This window comes from Falco naumanni, chromosome 11, assembly GCF_017639655.2.
Source record: "Falco naumanni isolate bFalNau1 chromosome 11, bFalNau1.pat, whole genome shotgun sequence".
NCBI lineage: Eukaryota > Metazoa > Chordata > Aves > Falconiformes > Falconidae > Falco > Falco naumanni.
The window spans coordinates 27439247-27459231 of NC_054064.1; the positions used below are offsets into that span (position 1 = coordinate 27439247).

The 19985-nt window shown below is 38.6% G+C and overlaps 1 protein-coding gene across 8 annotated transcripts in view; it reads left to right on the forward strand.

The window, feature by feature from the left end:
- Positions 1-19985, forward strand: part of ELAVL4 (ELAV like RNA binding protein 4) — an 83134-nt gene that overhangs the window by 24495 nt on the left and 38654 nt on the right. For all 8 annotated transcript variants that reach the window (XM_040611180.1, XM_040611174.1, XM_040611173.1 and 5 more), the window contains exon 2: positions 14824-15064. In XM_040611180.1, coding sequence (XP_040467114.1) covers positions 14836-15064 — 229 coding nt within the window. In that variant the 5' untranslated portion in view covers positions 14824-14835. The remainder of the gene's footprint in view (positions 1-14823; positions 15065-19985) is intronic.

Genomic DNA, 19985 nt, shown 5'->3' on the forward strand with positions numbered 1-19985 from the left:
ATCCACTTGTCTGTTTTGGCAATCTGTGTCCACTAGACAACTCATTTGCATGCCTGGACACATTAAAATGTACATTTGTTTGTCTGTGGGACAGCTAACTGGATACACTCTGATGCACTGGCAAATACTGCAATGCAGTATTTTTTCAATGTCATTGGGGTTTTGGGGGAGAAGTGGGCACAAACAGTCCTTTTGCAAGTGAGGCGATGTTAAGAAGCATGGTACCTCTGTAAAGGATAGGCCAGGTTTTGCAGAATTTGCTAATCTGTGATGGAAAGTCACCCTTCCCCCATTGCACTCCTCTCCCTCGCTTGCTCTTTTTTTTTCGTTCAGAGTAGGACAGAGGAAGAGATGGGTATGCATGTATTTTTATGTGTGTGTTCATGCATGTGTATCTTCCCTTCTCGTTTGAATGGACACTGAGGAAAATGCTAGGATTTGTATGAGAAGGGAAAGAGTGTTTGCATAATGTAATGTTTTCCAGTTGTTTGTGTAAATGTCCAGTTACCAGCAGCGTAGGACTTCCAAGTAACTTTAAAAGCAGGGCGCATTTTTCGGTTTCTAAAGAATTTTGCAAGGAGAAGGGTAACGTTTCAACTCAACAAGTGTAATAGCTTCAATCCTAACAAAAATAGCATTTAATGGGGACCCGTACCTCTCCTTTGCCTTTGCATTTGAGTACATTTAACTATTTGAGATAATTTAAAGTGAGGATGTTGGAGAAATGGATGTACAAAGACTGTTCGCTTGCTTGCTTTTTCCCTTCAAATGATCAATCTTTACTTTCTAAAATACTGGAATATTTTAGGTGCGGGGAGCTTTTGTAGGTCACTAGCTTTACAGCAAGAAGAAAGCTTTGAGGGAGAAAAGGTCTCAATGTGTCAGAGGCAGTAATTGTCTAAAATTAGCCGTCTAGAAAAGGCAGGAAAGGCTTGGAGGAAAGAGAAGGAGGTACTAATATGTGAAACAGCACTGTGCTAGTCGGGGAGATAATGAGTGATAAATTTGAACTGGTGCAGTGGTGTGATGCCCATTAATTTCTCAGAACCTTGACTTTGCAGGTTTGTTACTCTGTTGTTCACACCTTTAATTATAACCAGTTTTGGATGATAGCTTGGGGCATTGAAGATGAGACCTTTTGTTTGTTGTTTACTTACTTAAGTATCCAGGTTTGCAATAGCACTGGAACATCAGTGTTAGAAACTGAATGCTTTCAGATGAGATTATAATAATGCAATTAATTTTTGCAACTACCTAACATTTTTATTTGTAGCATTTACATTGCCTGCATAAATTCATTAAGAATTAGCTTAATAGAACCGGCATCAGGTTGATCTTTATTTTCTGTCACTGTAATCAATGTTTTTCCTAAATGTTTTGGAGCTCCTAATGCATTATTGCTTCTTTAGGGCCCCAAAAAGTAGAGAGGAAGCTGAGAGCCTGTCTTACCTATTGTTCTACCATTGACTGTGTCCTATGTGAGGACTTCCACCTTAATGATGAAAATCTGTAAGTCAGGAAATGCTGCGAACCAGTTAGGAGTCATTAATTAAATGAGGTGAAAAGACAGAATATTCAGAAAAAAACTAATTTAAAAAAATGGCTAAATCTTATGCATGCTCTCTGGAAATGGTTTAGTTGCACAGTAAAATACAAGCCTGGCTTTGACATTAGAGTCATGATGTATATAAAATTCTGTAGTACGCCTTTGTTGCTAAGGCACACGCAATTGCGTCAGCGATGCTGTTGTGATAGGAAGTTATATGTCCTTGAATTCAGAGGGGGGGAAAATACTTGGTTTCATTTATTTCATTGTTTTAATATTAAACTTTTTTATTGTTATAAAAGCTCTTAAACATTGTGGGTTGGTATTTTTCCCAGTGTGGAGCCACATGCCAGTATTTTTCGGAATCGGCATGGTAGTGTGTTTGACGGCTTTTGAGCATTCAGAACTCTTGTAGGTAGAGGCAGTGTGGTAAATGTATGTTTGTTTCAAAACCAACACAAATGACTAAGGGAGGTGGTTCTGCCATTCACAGTGCTTCGAGAAGTTTCCACGCGTAATGTGTCTGTGTCCACGTAAGTGATTTTCGGTGTTGGCGGAGGGCAGCAATGCCACTGGAGCCATTCCAGTAGCATAAGTCCTTCAGATCCAGCCACTTTGCTGCGTACCTGGGTGCGTTCACTGAGCTGTGGAAGGAAAACCAAACAGCTCCCTCTGGTTTTTGCTTCCAGAGGGACGTTTGGTGTGAATGTCCCATCTGACCCTCCATGTAGAGACCAAAAAGATTGCTGCTGGAGCAGGTAACTGCACTGTGCGTGGGCCCTGTGTCTTGGTCTGTAATTGCATGCACGCTTATCTGGAATAGCAGATTGTTTTATCTGAGCACTGCGAAGTATTTACTCCCAGGTTGAGTGCTGTAGAAATGCTTTTGTAGGAACATGAGGGATGAAGGAAGCTTGTCCTTCTTATTTTCCCTCCTCTTAAGGATCTTTCATTATTGCATACTGGAAAACTAGCAGAGACAGCAATAATCACAATTTATAATTTAAGGTAGATCTGACTGCTCTTGTAATGTTATGTCTTAATTGTCCAGAAAGGACATAGAATTCCAGGGACTGACTCTGTTCCCTTGTCTCTCCTGTTGCAGGCCAGGGCAGTTGCCAGAAGTCCACATTTCTTTACTGCTATTAAAAGCAAACCTGATATTTGTGAATTTGAGAATTATTATTCGTAGACTAAACTTCCTCAGAAGATTTCACAGTGGGGATTTTTTGTTTAATATGTGGATTAATTTAAACTCTTGATGTCTGTGTGCTTAAAGTGTATGGTAGTCAACCTCTTTATAGTAGTTCTGGTTTGAGAGGTTAGTATTCTGCCTGTGTGATTTACTACCACCACACCTTTTTACTGAGTTGAACACTAATCTAGGGAGGAGGCCATGTGTTTTCTCAGTCCTTCTAAGATGACACATAGCCTGCCATAGCCATCAGCAGTTTGATGTTAGATAATATAAAATTCATGACTCAAACACAGGTTATTTCATGCAGTTAAGTCACTACTGTGGTGAAGTGTTTGGATTTGGGATCAGATATACTCGGAGGTGTTTGGTTTTTTACTTGATTAAGTGTTTATAAATGTGGCTGTCAATTGCTGTACTTCTATTCATCTTCTACTGGTCATCCTTATCTTCAGATGGTGGTCAGTGACTTTTTGCTTTACTATGTGCAGAAGAACTTGTGGGCAAAGACTCATGCTGTTATATCTGTAGAGCAGAAGGCACAGTCACGACACTGTAGAAGTAATAATGCACATAAACAAATGCTCCTTAAATAAAAATAGTTCTAATACTGTTCCCTGTATATGTTTGTTCCAAATGAAGTTACTGGCAGTAGATGAGTAGGGGGAAGTTGATTTTTAGCAGAAAGCGTGAATGCTGGAAATGCTTCCTAATATGTGTGTGCCAGCTATACTGTGGCAATGTTGCTGTTGATTCCCTTCCTGTGAGAGCAGCTGTTCAGGGAATTAATCTCTTTGCTTGATGCAGAGGGTCCTGAAAAATTCAGTGCGAAAGCTACGGTGGTGGCTGTGGCCATTTTTAGTGTGACCATTGATGGGGACTAGCTCCATGATCTAGCACAGTGGCATATTGTTCTTTAGACTAAACTGGGCCAGGAAAAAAATATTCTGTATTTCGTGTGCTCTGTGAGAGATTCCGGAGTGCACTTCAGAAATTGACATTGTGTTTGATAATTTATGGAGCACAGTTTATATTTAACTGTAGACACGCTAATCCAGGGGAAAAAGAGTAGTATATTTTTAGAATCTTTTTTTTTAATTCTCTGTACTTGTCATTACCCAACTACTGAAGGAAGTGTTCACAAATGTAGATGTTCACTGGGGTAGAAATGTTGAATTTAACTTCCATCGTTAATCTTTGCTATATGCAAAAATGAACGTTACTTGTGTAATGTTTTTTTGTGATTATCAAGAAGCTTTGCAGCCATACGTAGCCATTGCAGCCGCTGCAGGAGCCATGTTCTCCTCCAGCATTCCAACACCAGGCTGGACCAGGATGCCTAGGCTGAATGCCTCAGCAGTCAGGGATGCTTAGGTGATATATTAGTTTTAATAATGATGCAATATCACTTCCTTCCCCCAAGTTCTTCTTGGAGGTGAAACACAGATGGAGAGAATCCAGCTCTATTAAAGAGTCTGCCTATGACTGCTGGGTATTGTAAGGGAAATCTAGCCAATAGAAAGCGCAGTAACTTGGTTAGCATTAAAAAAGCCAAAATATAAGTTCAGGCTGTTGGGATATTTCTGCCTAGTAATCTCTAATAATGCTGCCAGTTTGGGGGTTACCTGTTGACATCTAAGCAAAATGTAACGTATCGCTTTTGAGTCAGGATAGCCAGGATGGCCTGGGTGCCACCCTGTCCCTAAGCGCCTGTGTCTGAGCAGGGGCTGAGGTCAGCATGGCTCCTGTTGGGTGCATTAGCAGAACTGCGTCTTAACTAGGAGTATTGTTATCCATGGTCTGTTCACTTTGTTTTTAAGAGGAGTTTTGAAAGATTTTTAGCTTCTTGGTGTTCAGGGTATGTTTGTTGATTTGAATAAGAATCTGGTGAATTTGAATATTTCATGTGGAAATTTTAGCAGGCATCTTAGTAATTGGAATACGGAGGGTGTTTGATTTGGCCTGTGGCATATTTCCCTCCCTTAGTACAGAGATTAATAATCTGCATCCAGGATAAACCATTAGGATGTGTTAGCCTGACCTGTGACAGATACGTGCATATGTACTTGATATTTTGTCCTGTATTGACGAATAAAATATTATTAAACTGTGGTCATGGCTCATTGAGCTTAGCAGAGAAGCTTTTATGCATGAGATTGTTGGAATTTAAGGGTTACTGAACTATCCGATACAGTACACTAAAACTTACTCTCATTTAAGCCATTCTGTAGATGCTTCTTTTATGAGACTGCCAAGAGTAAACAGCTGCTTCTGCATACTAGAAGGTCATTTCTGATCACTTTTCCACCAGAAATTTCTTAATTCTTCAACTCTTGCTATCTGTTCATGACCTTTAAGATGGTAATGGCCATATTACTTCAGAGTAATTCGTTTTAACTTTGTCTGCCACAGGTATGTTACAGAAGAATGCCTGTGTTTTATGGAAAGATTATTTACGTAAGCACTATCAATGTGGTACACTGATCAGTCATCAGGCTGCTGACTTACAGGTGAATTGTAGAAATGACATAAATTTTTTCTTTATTACTAATCCAGTTCAGTTTTTAAGATAAAAACACCATTAGGTTGCAATAAGCTAATGTTTCTAATGATGGAGGTAGAAACTGATGTTCAGCTAAGTCCTATTTTGGGGTCTCTTAGACCTGCAAGCAGTATCCATAGAGATGCTGTTGCCAGCAGTTGAGATGTACACATGTTGATTAGTGTTTTCTAATTGCATTTACCAGTGTGTCTTCATTAAGGTCCTGTTGAGGACAGAGCATTAAAACATCTTGGTTGTGGCATGCATTTTGCTAAGCTGTGCATTCCTGCCTAATATAAGCTTGTCTTTGCATTAAAAATGTATGGGCAACATTTTCAGAAGAACTTGAGGTTTAGGAGCTGAAATCCTATTGCAGTGAATGTTAATGAATCTTAAATCGCTTAAGGGCTTGTGAAAATTGTAGCTTTTGTTTCTGGAACTTCAGTAGAAATAACAGCGGTGGGGGGTTGAATGTTCCTAGGCTTCATGGAGAGCCTGCTCTGTCCTTGCTTTGCTTTGCCTTCTGGTAAGTAGACGTTTTTAGGTTTCAGTATGGCTTGTAATACAGCTTTCACTGTCTAAACTCTCAGGTTGCGAATGATTCTAGATTATTTTCTTAAAGGGAAAAACAAAGTGGAATTGTGACAGGTCTACAGCAGCTGAAGACTTGCAGCTGTCTGCTTGTTACATGAACATGTTTGTACCCATGGGAATCGGTGCATCAGTACACAGTGCAACATATATATTCCCAAGTCAGTAATATAATTCAGTTACGGATTAGTAATATGTAACTTGGTAATACAGTCAGTAAACTAAACAAGTAGGAGTGATTAGGAAGCAAAACTCAGGGCTAAAAATAAAATTCAAAAAGTAACCAAAAATATAAAAATACTTCCTCAATTTCCTTTGCTTTCATTTCAGTGTATTTTTAGGCTGTATGTCCTTCAGACTGAGGAGCTGTCTTAGATGTTGATCTCTACCATGCTCTATTAATATTATTATTATCATCCAGTATTCAGGCTTTTGAGAAACCCTCCAGTTTTTCAGGGTTTGCCTCATACTTAATGCTTTTGGTGGTATTTCTTTTTTTATCAACCTTCTAACACAGATTTTAAATGTTTTTTGTTAGTCACAGCCCCTCTTTCAAGAGGGACGAGGCAGTCACTAGGAGACCTCTTGCCTTTGTGGTATCTGCCTAATAAAAAGCAATCCATGAAGAAAGAGTAAGTTTCCATCAAATTTTGGATTGGAGCATCAATCAAAGATCTGATCTGATCTTGTTGAGATTGATTGTTTTTCCAGACTCCTTTAGCCTTCATATGCTTGTAGTAGATCCAGATGAAAAGCCAGGAGGGAGTAAGGAGCAATACAGAATGATGGAATAAATAAAATAAAGCTCTTGTAAAATTTTAGGTACGGAGTTGCCTGGTATAAATTTGGCAGAAGTAGAAGGGTAATTGAAGAGGAAATAGCTGTTCCTTCATAAGGCAGAGCCTGACCACATTGCTTTTTGTTCTATTTTCAAAACACTACAGACCTCTGAGTGGAGGTGGCTGGTGACCCATGGGGATGCGGGCAGGCAGGAGCTGTTGATGGCTGTATCCCAGTGTAGAAGTAGGACATCTCCCTGCCACCAGCCTTTGTTATGGTCACTGGTGTGTGGGACAAAAGGGGTTCTAAGGGATTTTAACCTACGCTAGTTGTATATCTCATCTTAATAGACTGGAGACACATCCATTTTTCTCTCCAGTGTTTTTGACAATTGCTTTCTCCAGAGCTGTGTTCCAGAGCAATGTTTGAATGTTGTGGAATCAAGACTGTGTTCTCCTGTATCTTCATGGGTAAATTATGCTTAATGGCAAGAATTATTACAGGCAAATTCTGGTGAAACCAGTCTAAATAAAGGGGCTAACTGTCTGGCTTTCTAAAAGTCAGTTTGTCTTGGTGAAAAGGTTGCCCCTGATACAGGGATAGTAGGAAACTGCTGTGGTGGTCACCTATTATGCTGGTTTTCCTCACCATTTTGTTAGTGCTCTAGACTCATAAGGTGTATGGAGAACACTGAAGAATAGGGCCAAACACATGTGAGATTTCAAATGTGCATAGTTTCTCTGTAGTCTTTGCAGGAGGTGAAGAAGCAGGAAACAGTGACTGAAAATGAAGCCCAGTAGGAGTTCGTACAGAACCTCAAATACTGTGAGTTGAGATCATAAATATGATAAAGCTATAGCTATACTCTGCTTCTGGAAGAATGTTTCTTGTCCTTAAATGTGCAGTGCAGCCCTCCTATTGTGCTTCCCAGAAATTGTTGTGCATGGCGTGCTTGTCCATGCATCTACTCCCCAGTCCTGTTTTTCCTCGGGGCTTTGGGGAGTGCTGAGCTGTATGTATGCTAATTGTAGTTCACCTCCTCCAATTTCTTACCCCCAGTGTACCTGCAGGAACAGTAAGAGACCATATAAAGTGTGCGATATGATGCCTTTGTTCTTATCTTGTCAGTCATTACTGGGTGTGTAGTTCTGAGAGCAGTTTCTCCTGCCGATAGCCTTAGTAGTTACTGACATTGAAATGATTTTGGAGTCTTCTTCCCCCCCCCCCCCCCCCCCCCCCCATTCCTTTTGTCCTTGAAATCAAATGCAAAGCTGTAGAGCCCATGTTTTGTGGGAACAGAAGACATATTTATCTGAAACTCAAAAAATAAAAATAGGCAATTTGGTGCCTCATTATGCTGTTAAGCTTTTTGGAAAAGCTGTTAGGGGTGGTGACCTTATCACTGGGCCAGGTTTGAGGATATTGTGTTGTGTTACAGAGCTGTCACAGCTTACTGTGTAACTTCAGCAGTTTGCCTAGATACTTTCCTCTGGTTTGGTGGTGGGTTTTTTTTTCCCCTTCTGCAAAACTTGGAATAAAAATAACAGGTTTTGCCTTTCTATTTTTTTGTCACCGTGTTGGTACAGCGGCGGTCCCTGCCTTTACTACCTATTTGTACAGCATCTAGCACAACTTGGTACTGGTATCAGTTACATCCTTCAGGCACTACTGTGAGAACAAGTAATATTGCCAATAAACTTTGTATTCATTTCGCTGCAGATCGGGGACAGAATATTTTGTTTTAGCGTACTTTGTGCAAAAGCCTATAATGGACTAGATCAGGATAAATTTAGCTATTAAAGAAAAATTTCTCCTTCATTTGAACTGGAGCTTGCCTCTTGAAATGAATGTATTTGTTGTCTTCTCCATTTGTATTAGTTGCATGCTCTGTACAATTACTGTGGCACCCATAGATGTGAACTTGCTGAAAATGTTTGAATGCCATTTCAACCTGAGTGCAGTGCACCCTGAAACCAGGATCTTGTAAGAAGGCTGTATCTGTGCCAGAAGAGCCAGAGACTGGTAGATTTCTGAGCTGAGAGTTTTCAGTTATGTATCTATATTTAAATATGGCTTTTACTTGAAGGAAGGTAAAGGTGGAGCATGTAAAAGTGCGTGTGAGTGGGGAGCATGTCGAAGTATGGAGGGTTAGATAATGATTTGTTTCTGGGATATTGGATTTGCCTCCAGGCAGATTTACTCAAAAGCTTCATTTTCCTCCTTTATATCATGTTTGTGATGTATTTACTAGGTAAATAATAGCAAAGTGTAGTTGTGCAGTACATAAGCTTTAATAAAAATGTAATTGATGGTGAAATTTGACAGTTGTGTTACAGAGAAGAAAATCTTTACTGGAGCTGCACACACAGCATCGTTTGCCTCTCCTAAGGTCACTTTAGAAAGAAGCCCACCTAATGTGTATGTGAGGTTCAGGTGCACCTACTTCTCACTCTATCTGGACTTGTGGTTTTGAACCAATGAATACTCAAAATCACTTTTTTAACACTCCTATGGGAAGAAGATGATCTGTCCTGAAGATTTTTATGATCCAGTGCCTCATTCTGCAAAAACGTACAGATGTCTTTAATCCCCCTGAAGTGAGTAGCAGTGGCTGCATATGAAAATGGGATGGGAGCATGCTGCTGCTGGTCCAGGGCTGAGGGACCTACCTGGTCTTGGATATATTTATATGTTCCACTCCATACCTACAGACTGACCTTCTGGCTTTGGCATGGCTATTCACATAAAGATCAGCAGATGGGAGGGCTGTGGATGGATCTGTCAGGCAGCTCCTGTAAACTAGGTATTTCTCACCTGCAGAAAAGTTCTTGTGGGACAGACTTGGGCTGTGCTGACTTCCACTCAAAAGAGCAGATAAACTGGGAGTTAAAGCCTGCTTCCCATTATAGAAGGAAACTTTTGTGAATCTACGTTTATTTTCCTCGAGAGGTTTTGTTTGTTTCTCCTTTTGTCATCATTCAGGAGATGGCTGTGGGACCTCTGCCATGGCACCATTTGTTTTCACTTGTAAAAGCAAACAACTTGCAATGCTAATTAAAAGAGTTTTTTAGATAATGTAAGAGCTTTGCATTATTTATCTAAATTCTTTTTTATGAGAATGTTCTGAGTTTGTTCATTAATGAACACTTAGAAATAATATAAAATTAGATCTCATGAATTCTTCATGAGGTGTAATTTACCATGATCATTTTTCTTGGCATTTAGGTGCTGTGAACAACAGTTCATTATTCGTAGATAAATTTTTTTGACTTCTGAGTCCTCAAAATGGATATGTCTACATGAATTCTCCAGTTTTTAGAATTTTTTTTTTCAGATTTTGATTTTGGGAAAAGATTGTTTGTGGTGTGTTTCAGAACACTTCTCTTTTTGTGCCTATAGATAATACTTAATCATTGTTACTGGGGTTTTTTCTATACATATCAACTTAATTTCTATTTGTTGTGGAGTATACGTAATTCAGATAACAAGAATGGGTACCAATTACTTGCTAAATATAAGCTCCTTTCAGTGTACACACGTGACAGTCTTTCAGTTTAACTTAGAGACCTAGACTGCTGAGAAAAAAAATTGTAAATATAAAGCATGTATATTTACATTTATCAAGCCATTGGCTATTACTTATGCATGCAATAGAGAGATAAGACTGTCTTAGTTTGTGGGTAGTTTTCTAAACGATTCATTAGCTGCTTTGTAATGGTAGATGGATGTCACATTTACTGTATTAATTGAAGATTAATGTCAGTTACTCTAGCTTGTTTAAGCATTGTAATAGTTGTGTTTATACATACAGGTATTCTTTGCATCATTGTTTCAAGATAATATTTCAAGAATACATGGAAATTAATTGAATTAATTGTTTTTTAAAAAACAAAAGGAGATATGACAGAAGTATTTCTGAAACATTGTTTGTAATGTAGGAGATGCTATAATGGCTACTTGTCGCTGATACTTCATAGGAGGGGTTATACCAAGCCTTTTGGTAAGCAGTGTTTTGCAAAACACTGGCAAAGCTTGTGCTGTCTTCCCGAGCAGCAAAGCATTTCTTTGTGAAATCTGTCAAACTAAAATACCGTGTACTTTGCTGATACGTTACCATACTGAGAAAAGTAGTACGCCAAGAAGGCATTTTTTAAAAGCAGCAGTCTGATGAAATACATCCAGAATTTGAAATACGGGTTGCCTTTAACTTAAAAAATTGCAGTCTTTAAGTTCTGTCACAGATAGTATTTTTTCAATGTTATAAAGATAGAATATTCAAATTATTGGCAGATGAATTATCAGTGTCTGTCAATGGTAACTGCATGGGGGGGGCTGAAGAAAAAACCCAACCCAAAACAAAATGCCTCTTTATACCAGTAGCGTGTATATGTCATCACACCTGATGTTTGCACTGTAATATTTCATGGCCAGTAGTAGCTGCATAAATTGGGTCTGAGAAGGTCTACAAAAGCATAAAGGTGTTGCTAAAATGTGGCATCTATAGAGATGTAATCTTCAAGGGATAAGAGTATATTTTGTTTTTAAAAAAAATAACATTGGTGTTAAATCACTGTTGGATTTACCACATTTATTTTGCTGGAATCCAAATAAGCGCTTGATGAGTAAGACAGAATTACAGCCTCTCTTAGTGTTTCTCTAGAATTGAATTAAAGCCCAATACTTTATTTAAAAAAAGTTATTACCAGTAATTAAAATGTAAGTTAACTGTGTGCCCAGGAAACTAGGGTATCTATTTAAAAACAGTTCATACTGTGGTACAGGTATTGATTTAAAAATCTTAAATCTTAGTGTTGTGGATAGAAAAAAAACAGCAAATGGCATGTTGAAATTTATTACCTGAATTGATGTTACTCTTATGTGCTGACTGAGGTGGGATCAGCAACTACTTTAATATTAAAGACAGTCATCAACAATAAATGTCCCAGTGCATGCACACTGAACTCTTTAACAGTGGGTTGGAGCTTCAGACATGTAGGGGAAAGGACAGAATGTTTGGAAAGAAGAGCTAGGACTTACCTTTTTGTTACCATTAATAATTTAAGTGTTTACTAATGATGTGAATCGATACGTACATCTAAAATAAGTGTTATTCCTTTGTGCCCATGAGAACTTTGAATGCAAGCTCTGGCACATAACTGCTTTTGCACAGAAATCACTCTGTAAATGGAGACTAAAATCATGCAGTAAAATTACATCTGAAGTACTTTTTCAGAAACATTTTTAATAGTTCTTCAGCATTTTTATCTAACCATTGTTTTTTTAATATAGCAAATAGATTTTCAGTAATCTACAAAATTGCAATAATTTGAAAGGCAAATAAGTGCCTTGATTTTTTCCTTTCTACTATTGAAAAATCAGGAAAATCTAATTGGAGTTGAGCGAGAATAACTAGAAAGAAAACCTGGCACCTGGTGCAGCATTGGTTTATGCCAAGGTATTTTGATGAGGTATATGAGGAAATCTCATTGTTCAAGAACAGATTTTTAAGGAACAGCTTCCTTTTAATGTTCTGAATGTGTTAAATGTCTGAGTTGAATTCTTTTAATTTGCTTGGTGTGGAAGGTAAGCATGCTGAAAATGTAACTAAAAAAAGTTTATGAAGTATAAAAGTAGGACACTAGCCCGTTTTGAATTTTGTGTTCTTTCACAGATTTTAAAAGATCCAAGGTTATTGTTTATTGTGGGGAACTATAGATGGCTTTTGTGTCTGTTGCTGATAATAGGTGATACACCTTTCTCAGTGCGTCGTGCTGAAATCCTGCTTTTGCTGTAACTGAAACCAGTGGTGTGGTATTCTAGTCTGGTTTAGAAGGGCAGGATCAGTCCCTAAAATTGCACTTTACCATGTGAGGTTTTTTTGTTGGAAGGAATATGGTCTTATGATTTAAATGCTCATGGAAAGCTGCAATTAACCATATCAGCTGCTTCACTCATCTTCTGAGTATATCTTATTCTCAGAATTGGAATTCTTTCCCCCCCAGTTTTAATCAAGTTGATGCAGATACATCATATATGAGCACACTGTGCTCAGCTGAAGCACAGTTAGCCTTGGGGTGCTAAACCCCAACCCTGCAGCAGGCTGTTATTGAAGCTTAGAGTTGGTGTTGATGTCTGCGGGGTCACAGAGGTACAGATATCAAAGGATGATCTTCCAGCTGGAATCCCGAGCTAAAAAGATTAAGCAGCATTTGAAGCATTTAGTAGTATGTGTGAGTAAATATGTGTATGAAGTCAGATTGAAAAAGGAAGTATGGCTGGTACCAGGTGAAAGGGAAAGTCTTGAGGAGTGTATGGGGCTGGTGTACAGCTTGACAGAGGATGTCAGCAGTGCTCGGTGCCATGTGGCTGGTAAAATTGGCAGGGGGATTCTGGTTTGGATGTACTGATTTCTTCCGAAGTGAACTATTCTTGTGAGGTGTATTTTCAAAACTATTCTGCTGTGTGATTTAAGGCCTTTCTGTTAAGCACAGTGTGGCAAGACTTTTTATTTAAAAACTGTTAAACCAAGAAACTATTCCTGGGCTTGGTGATAAAAAAAATGGTAGTTCAAAACTTACTTCCATTGATGAAGAAGAGGGTTATTTCCTAAATGAGGCAATAAACTAACAGCGAAGCATTTCAAGTAAAAATAAATACAAATAGAACTGACCAGAATACAGCCGATTTAGAGTCTGAACCACCCTCATGCAGTTAATTTTAAAATGGACACCCCTTTTTGGTGTGTGTCCCCATCCTCCTGAATTACAGGCCCAATTTGTCACAACATGTACCTTCCTAGATCTTTTTTTTAAAAAAAAAAAAGGCAAATTGAGTTTTGAGTAATTATAACAGTTATAATTATTATCAATTATTACTCAAGATGGTCACATGGTTCAGTGTGTGTGGTGTCTTAGCCCTCAGTTCTCCCTGTGTTTGTCCCTGTCCCTAGGCAATAGTGTCTTCTGCCTGGGGCAGCAGTCTGCATCATTGACTCTGAGTCTTTGATGAAGGAAAGCTGAGCCCATCTGAGGGGTATTCTTTGATAACAGATACCAGTGAAGCTGCACACTGCTAACTTCTCTGTAGACAGCAAAAGCTACCGTTTACATGGCTTTAATTTATCCAGATTTGAGACTTAAGATGTCCTTCCCTTGTCAGTACTGGTGACAGTGAAGACAGTCTGGAAGCCATGGTAGAGGCAAATACCTACATAGAAAAGGCTTGAAGTACCCAGTTTTTTCTGCTTCCTTTGCCTGCCTGTGCAATTTTCAGATGAAAGCTTGTGTTCTGCAGATAAACATGCAGGCAGCTTTACTCACGTGACCAGTGGCACTGGTGACAATGGGGCTACTGTCCTGTACACACTTTGCTAAGCTGGATTCTTATTTCTCATTTTTTGGAAAGGTCTATTTGACTCTCTTCTGTGAAAATTGGAGTTTCGTGTTCCAAGATAGATGTGCTTGTTAAAATTCCAGCCTGCACCTGTGCCTGATAAGCCTTTCTCTGATTAAACCTTTCTGGTTCCAGTAAATATCTGAAGACCTTTGTATCTCTGAAGATTGCAAATCCAGGGTTTTATTATTTAAAGAGGTGTCACTTTGTTAGTGAAAAATATAACTAGAGAATATAGGTCATCACTGGAACCAGTAAATGGTATGTCTTGGGACACTGTGAGTTTATTAATTGAAGGGAATCAGGATGGCGACATGTTGCAGATTGACTGTGCCTGGTTAATGTTGTTGTCATTGCACTCTGTGATACAGTTATTAAATAGGTAAAATATTTTACCTTTTCTTATAGAGCCATACACTTACTTCATCTGATTTAATGGAACTATAATTTTAATTATGATTATTACCTTAAATTATAATTAAATTTGTGGTTTAAATTTACATTTGTGAAAATGGCTGCATGATGAAAGCAGACATCAGCTTCACGTTAACAAAAAAAGGTTTTTTAACTGCATCTTAGTATATGCTCACAGCCGAAGACTAGCATGACCTACTTTGCAACAATAACAGAGGAATCAAGCCGGGTTTTTTGTTGAAGTATCTAAATTGGCCATGAATGCTACCTACTCATTCGTTTGTAAGTATCTTTAAAAATAGCTATTGTATCTATGAAACTTAAGGGTGGTTTTTTTTCCCTTCTCCTCTTATTTTGATGTAGATAATTAGCACCATGGAGCCTCAGGTGTCGAATGGCCCTACTTCCAATACAACCAATGGACCCTCCAGCAACAGTAGAAACTGCCCTTCCCCCATGCAGACAGGGGCTGCTACAGATGACAGCAAAACCAACCTCATAGTCAACTATTTACCCCAGAACATGACCCAGGAGGAGTTCAGGAGTCTCTTTGGGAGCATTGGTGAAATTGAATCCTGCAAGCTCGTGAGAGACAAAATTACAGGTAAGTGCTTCATATTGTTGACTTGTTGTGCATCAGGGTCCGTTTACATTTGGGGTCAGCAAAACCTCGGTGCCTACTGCAAGTGCTTAACACGGGGAATACTGCAGATACTGTGATGAATTCTTCAGATAATAAACCTTAAGTTTTCAATGATGCACATTGGATCTTGAACAACTGTAGAAGAAGCCCCTTGTCTTTCAGCCTCTGTACAGGTCTGAGGAGAAGTACAAACATTGCCAGTCTGCGTGCATGTGACACGCTATGCAGCTTCTTGCAGCAGAGCTCAGGTGATGACATTACTTCCCTGATCATTCGGGGTTTTATGGAGGGTAGTCTAAATGGCTGGAGCCAACTGAGTGTTCCAGATTCTGCCTAGTTCTTTCACCATACCTCATCAAATTTTTGCCTGTTAGCAACATTGTAAAGCCAAGGTGGTTCTGTGTGCCTGTCACGGTTTATTTACCACAGCATTCTGAAACAGCAGTGCTCTGTAGTTGGGAGCCACTGCTCTGGATTTTGCTCGCGCATTTCTGGATATTGTTTAATGAGCTCTGTTCCCTGAAAACATTTTAATTCGCCATGAACCTTTTCTGTGTGAAGTGACACCCATTGGTAGGTCCCTTCAGAATAAGAAAAGCCTCCCCTTACAGTTACTACCTCAAAAAGGAGAGAAATGTCTGCACTGTTGCTAGAGGAGGTGTGGATGGCTGCATATTCACCTAGCCTACTCTATCCTTGCTGCTGCAGCCAGGAAATTCACTGATGCACAAGAAGACGATGGGATGAACAATCAGCTTTTATAGCTTGCTTTATAGGTTAGTTTTATAGGTTGTGTGTCTACTCACACCGTAGGTGGGGAACGGCTGAAATTTCACTGCTGTTTAGTGCATCACCTGCATTGTTATGTTTAGCACAGAGAGCAACAGCCTTGGGAAGGAAAGGATTCCAGGAAAGGAGCAGTCTCAGATGAGCTCCTGGCAACCTGGGTGTGTGCTTTGTGGAAAGAGGCACCATGTAAAGATGAGGAATTAAAATACAAATTATCATACCTACTTCCATAACAGCCTGGCAGCCGTTCTGTTGGCAGCATTAGGATGATCTGCTTAGTGCTTTTAAACATGCAATGCTGCTTCTTTATTTACTTCCTGACATATAGCAATGTTCTGGTTGAACGCAAGGCACATAACAAATGGCAGTAGCTGCAGGGCAGCTCAAGTCTTCAGAAGTGTAGTCCAGCAGAGTTTGCTTTAGCATGTTGACCATGATGTATCTATTTCAAAATATCTTCTGATTGGGCTGCAGCTTCAGGGGTATTAAAAGGCAGAAGACTGAAAAATGGAATTGCCTTTTATTTATTATTTTATCTATTTAAAAAAAAAAAATCACTTAAACTCCCATTCCAAAAAATATCCATGCAAATAACTGAAGTCCTCTCCTTTTTATAAGCATAGTTGGTGCAGTATTCTGTGTGACATACCACCCTTGATACCTGTCACTAGACCAGTTTATCTCCAGTCTGTTGTTTTTCGTTTAGTCCAAAAATAATCTGAGAAATTGAATTGCAGGTTAGTTCAGTTATTTCAGACAGAAGCGAATACCTAACACTCATCTGCAAAGGTCTAGCGTGCCTAGCTTGAATTTTGATCATGGTAGGTCCTGCGTTTCGTGAGCTTTTTTGCTTCTTGTATCCCTCAGATTCATGGCAATTTCCTCGCAATATAATTTCAAGACTGTAGATATTCAGTGTTGTTTTTGTAGAGAATTGGCTGTCTTTGGACAGAAAGCCATTACTTCATCAGCTAAGAACAGTATCCTTTTTGTTTCATTCCATCTCCAGGCTTTTGTCTCTGTATTTGAAAATGTGAGAAATTTGCTATATAATCTTCTAACATATCCTTGAGTAGCTTTTTGCCTGCGCTTTTTGTTTCCGTACAATCTTTATGGTCAGTAAAATACTTTACAGGAACCATTCTTTAAAAAACGTACACAGATGCTTTGAGTTTTACACCCCTAAGTGACGGAGGAGCTTACATGTTTCTTTAAAAAGTGATACAAGTGCAACAGAACCGAATTTGCAAAAAAAGAATTGTCCTCCAAAGTGTCTGTGCCACTTTTGAAAACAGAATTCAATCTGCCAAGGTTTTCAGGCCTGTTATCAAGGCACTGTGCAACATTACTGGATTTTAGGATGCGTGTTCATTTCTCACATTGAATTCAGTTAGCAAATTGAATGCAGTCCTACCAGAAGCAGTCCATGTTTTTAAAGGTTCTTAGAACACTGACAGTAACAAAATGGAAATGCACTGAGGTCATACCCAGCTCATCTTTCTGGATCGTCATGTAAGTGTGTTCTTCATTAGGCTTTCTGGGGGTTTTATGGGTTTTGGGAAGGGAAGGGTGGAAGTATGCCAGTAGGCTGTAACAGGAATGACTGGCTTCTCAGGGATTCTGGGTTTTTTTTTTCTTGTTAAAAAGTCAGTGTAGATTTTTTGACAGGAAAAGCTGTATTGCAGAAGAAACAGTAACTACTTAAGCTATTCTTGCTGAACTGGTGAGGGTCTGAAACAATTTAGATGTTGTCTGCTTTTGGATCTTCCATTGTTCAAAATTTTGTGTTTTGAATAAATCTCAGCAAAGTGTGCTCTGTTGCAGTGTGCCTCCAAATGAATGTTGGAGCTCTTTCAGTTAGAAATAAGAGTTGTCTTCATAGATATTAAGTTTGTCTCCTTCTTGCCAAGGTAAAATACTGGTTACATCAAGGAAAGCCAGGCTAATTACGGGAAGAGGTTGCTTCAAGAAAAATAAAAAGGTCATAAACCACATCAACATTGAACAGTTACGCTGGCAAAATCTTATTAGAAAATCTTGAATGTATTTCTGAGGCTAGATAGGATTGAATTGGTTCATGTAAAAGATTGTCCCTCTGTCCTGTTATAGGAATTTCATAGAATTTTGTGAAATAATGTTTAGGCTTCCAAAATACTTTCTCCAAGGAGCTCAGAGCTACACAAATGCTGTTAAACATGCAAGATCTTTGAGAGAATTTATCATCTGAACTCTTTTTTATTAATTTTAAAATGGATTAAACAATATATGTCAGGAGTAATTTACTCCCAGTCTTTTTGCAGTCTTAGAGCAGTAGTAGGGCTTTTTAAGAAAATTGATTTGAGATGTTACCCCTCGCTTTGGAAAGACACGTTTTTAAACAAGCATATTCCTTTACTGGAAAAAAAAAAAATGCTAATTTGGTAGTACACCGTACTGAGTTGAATAGGAATGACAGCTTCTAAGACAGCCTTTAATTTGGTATTCAAAACCAAAATTGTAAACTTCGGTTTTGTTTGGTAGCTTCTCAGAACAGGCAGGATATACAGTAGCATTTTTAAGAGATGCTAATGACTTGAAAGAGGAGATGGAAGTCAGGCATACATTTTAATTATGGGGGAGGGGTTGCAGTAGAAAAATTGGGTTTTTTCACTGCAGAGATTTTAAGGGAATGAGACAAGGAAAAACAGACTGAAGATAGTTGCCTTCATTTGGCAGGGGTGTTTAATAAAAGCAGAACTTGTGGTTGTAAAGTGTGCTTATTAAATTCTTCATTTACACTACCTAATTAATTCTAGCATTTTAAATTAACAGTGAAACTGGTCCCTGCTGTACTGTTTCATAGCTACAGCATATTTCGTCCAACAACCCAGTTGTTCAGGTTTAATCAGCTGCTCTCAAAAAATGAGAAGGAACTTGAATTAAAAAAAACTAAATGGCATAAACATTTTAGAACAGTGTTAGATGAACGAAGATGACTTCATAGAGGAAGACTGTGGCATCAGATGGATGTGAGGCTCAGTGTTTACAAGTGATGCGAAGCTATATAGTGTTGCAGATGCTATTTATTTCTTCTGTCCAAAGAAAGCCAGTGATCTGTATCTTCCTGACTTAGGGAAAGAGAGGGCTTGAATTAATTGGAAAATTTTGAGAGAAGAAATGCTAAACTTGTTTTGTCCTGTGTTTGAAAACAAAAGATGCGCTCAGCGTAGTGTCTTGTCAGTCACACTAACTGCTGCTGGCCAAGTGAGTTGCCCTTGTTGACATAGTTTGTGTGTGGGAGAAGGAGGTATTTGTTACTAATTTTTTAATTGATTTGGTGCCCTTGGGTGAGCTCTTCAGAATTACATTCTTGTTTCCCTGTAATTTGCACAGGAGTTTACATTTTGGAATTTTCAAATGATCCATATCTAAAATCTTTGAGTCTCAGTCTTTCAAGTCTTAAAATGATCCAGGCGTGCTGTAAAGCAGAATATTTATTGATACAGGATTTCTGTGCATCACTTAACTTATGACAGAGTTTGCATATTCCTGCTGTGTGGTACAATTTGATGTTCTTTGCATGCATAATCAGGAACTTCATTGCTCCTCTGCCTAAAATGCAACTTTGTTTTTAAATCCTTCCTTTTTTAATAAGGAATTCTTTTAAGATTATGTACAAAGATTTTTTTTTACCTCTTTTGTCTTAATTTCAGGTATTTGTAATAGGACTGATGCAGACTCAGATTAAAACTACAGTTCAGAAATAATTGTGGCATTCTAAGTGTAATATAAATACTGATGATCCCTGTGAAAATCAAGGACAAGCAAGCTATTGACTCAAAGCAGTAGCATCTGTGTGTCCTTACATGTTAGGAGAGAAAGAAATAAAGAAATACTGACTGGTTTACCTGTAGTCCTCTCTGAAAGTTACGGATTGTCCATTCCTCACTCTTTGGATGTTCAACCATATGATCCAAGAAGCAAAAGCTAACAAAATGGCAGTGTCAGAAGTAATGCCAGCATTATGAGAGAGTACAGGAAAACGTCTTCCACATATAAGCAGTGTTGAATGCTCATTTCTCCATAGAAACCAGTAAATTCCTAACCTAGGAAT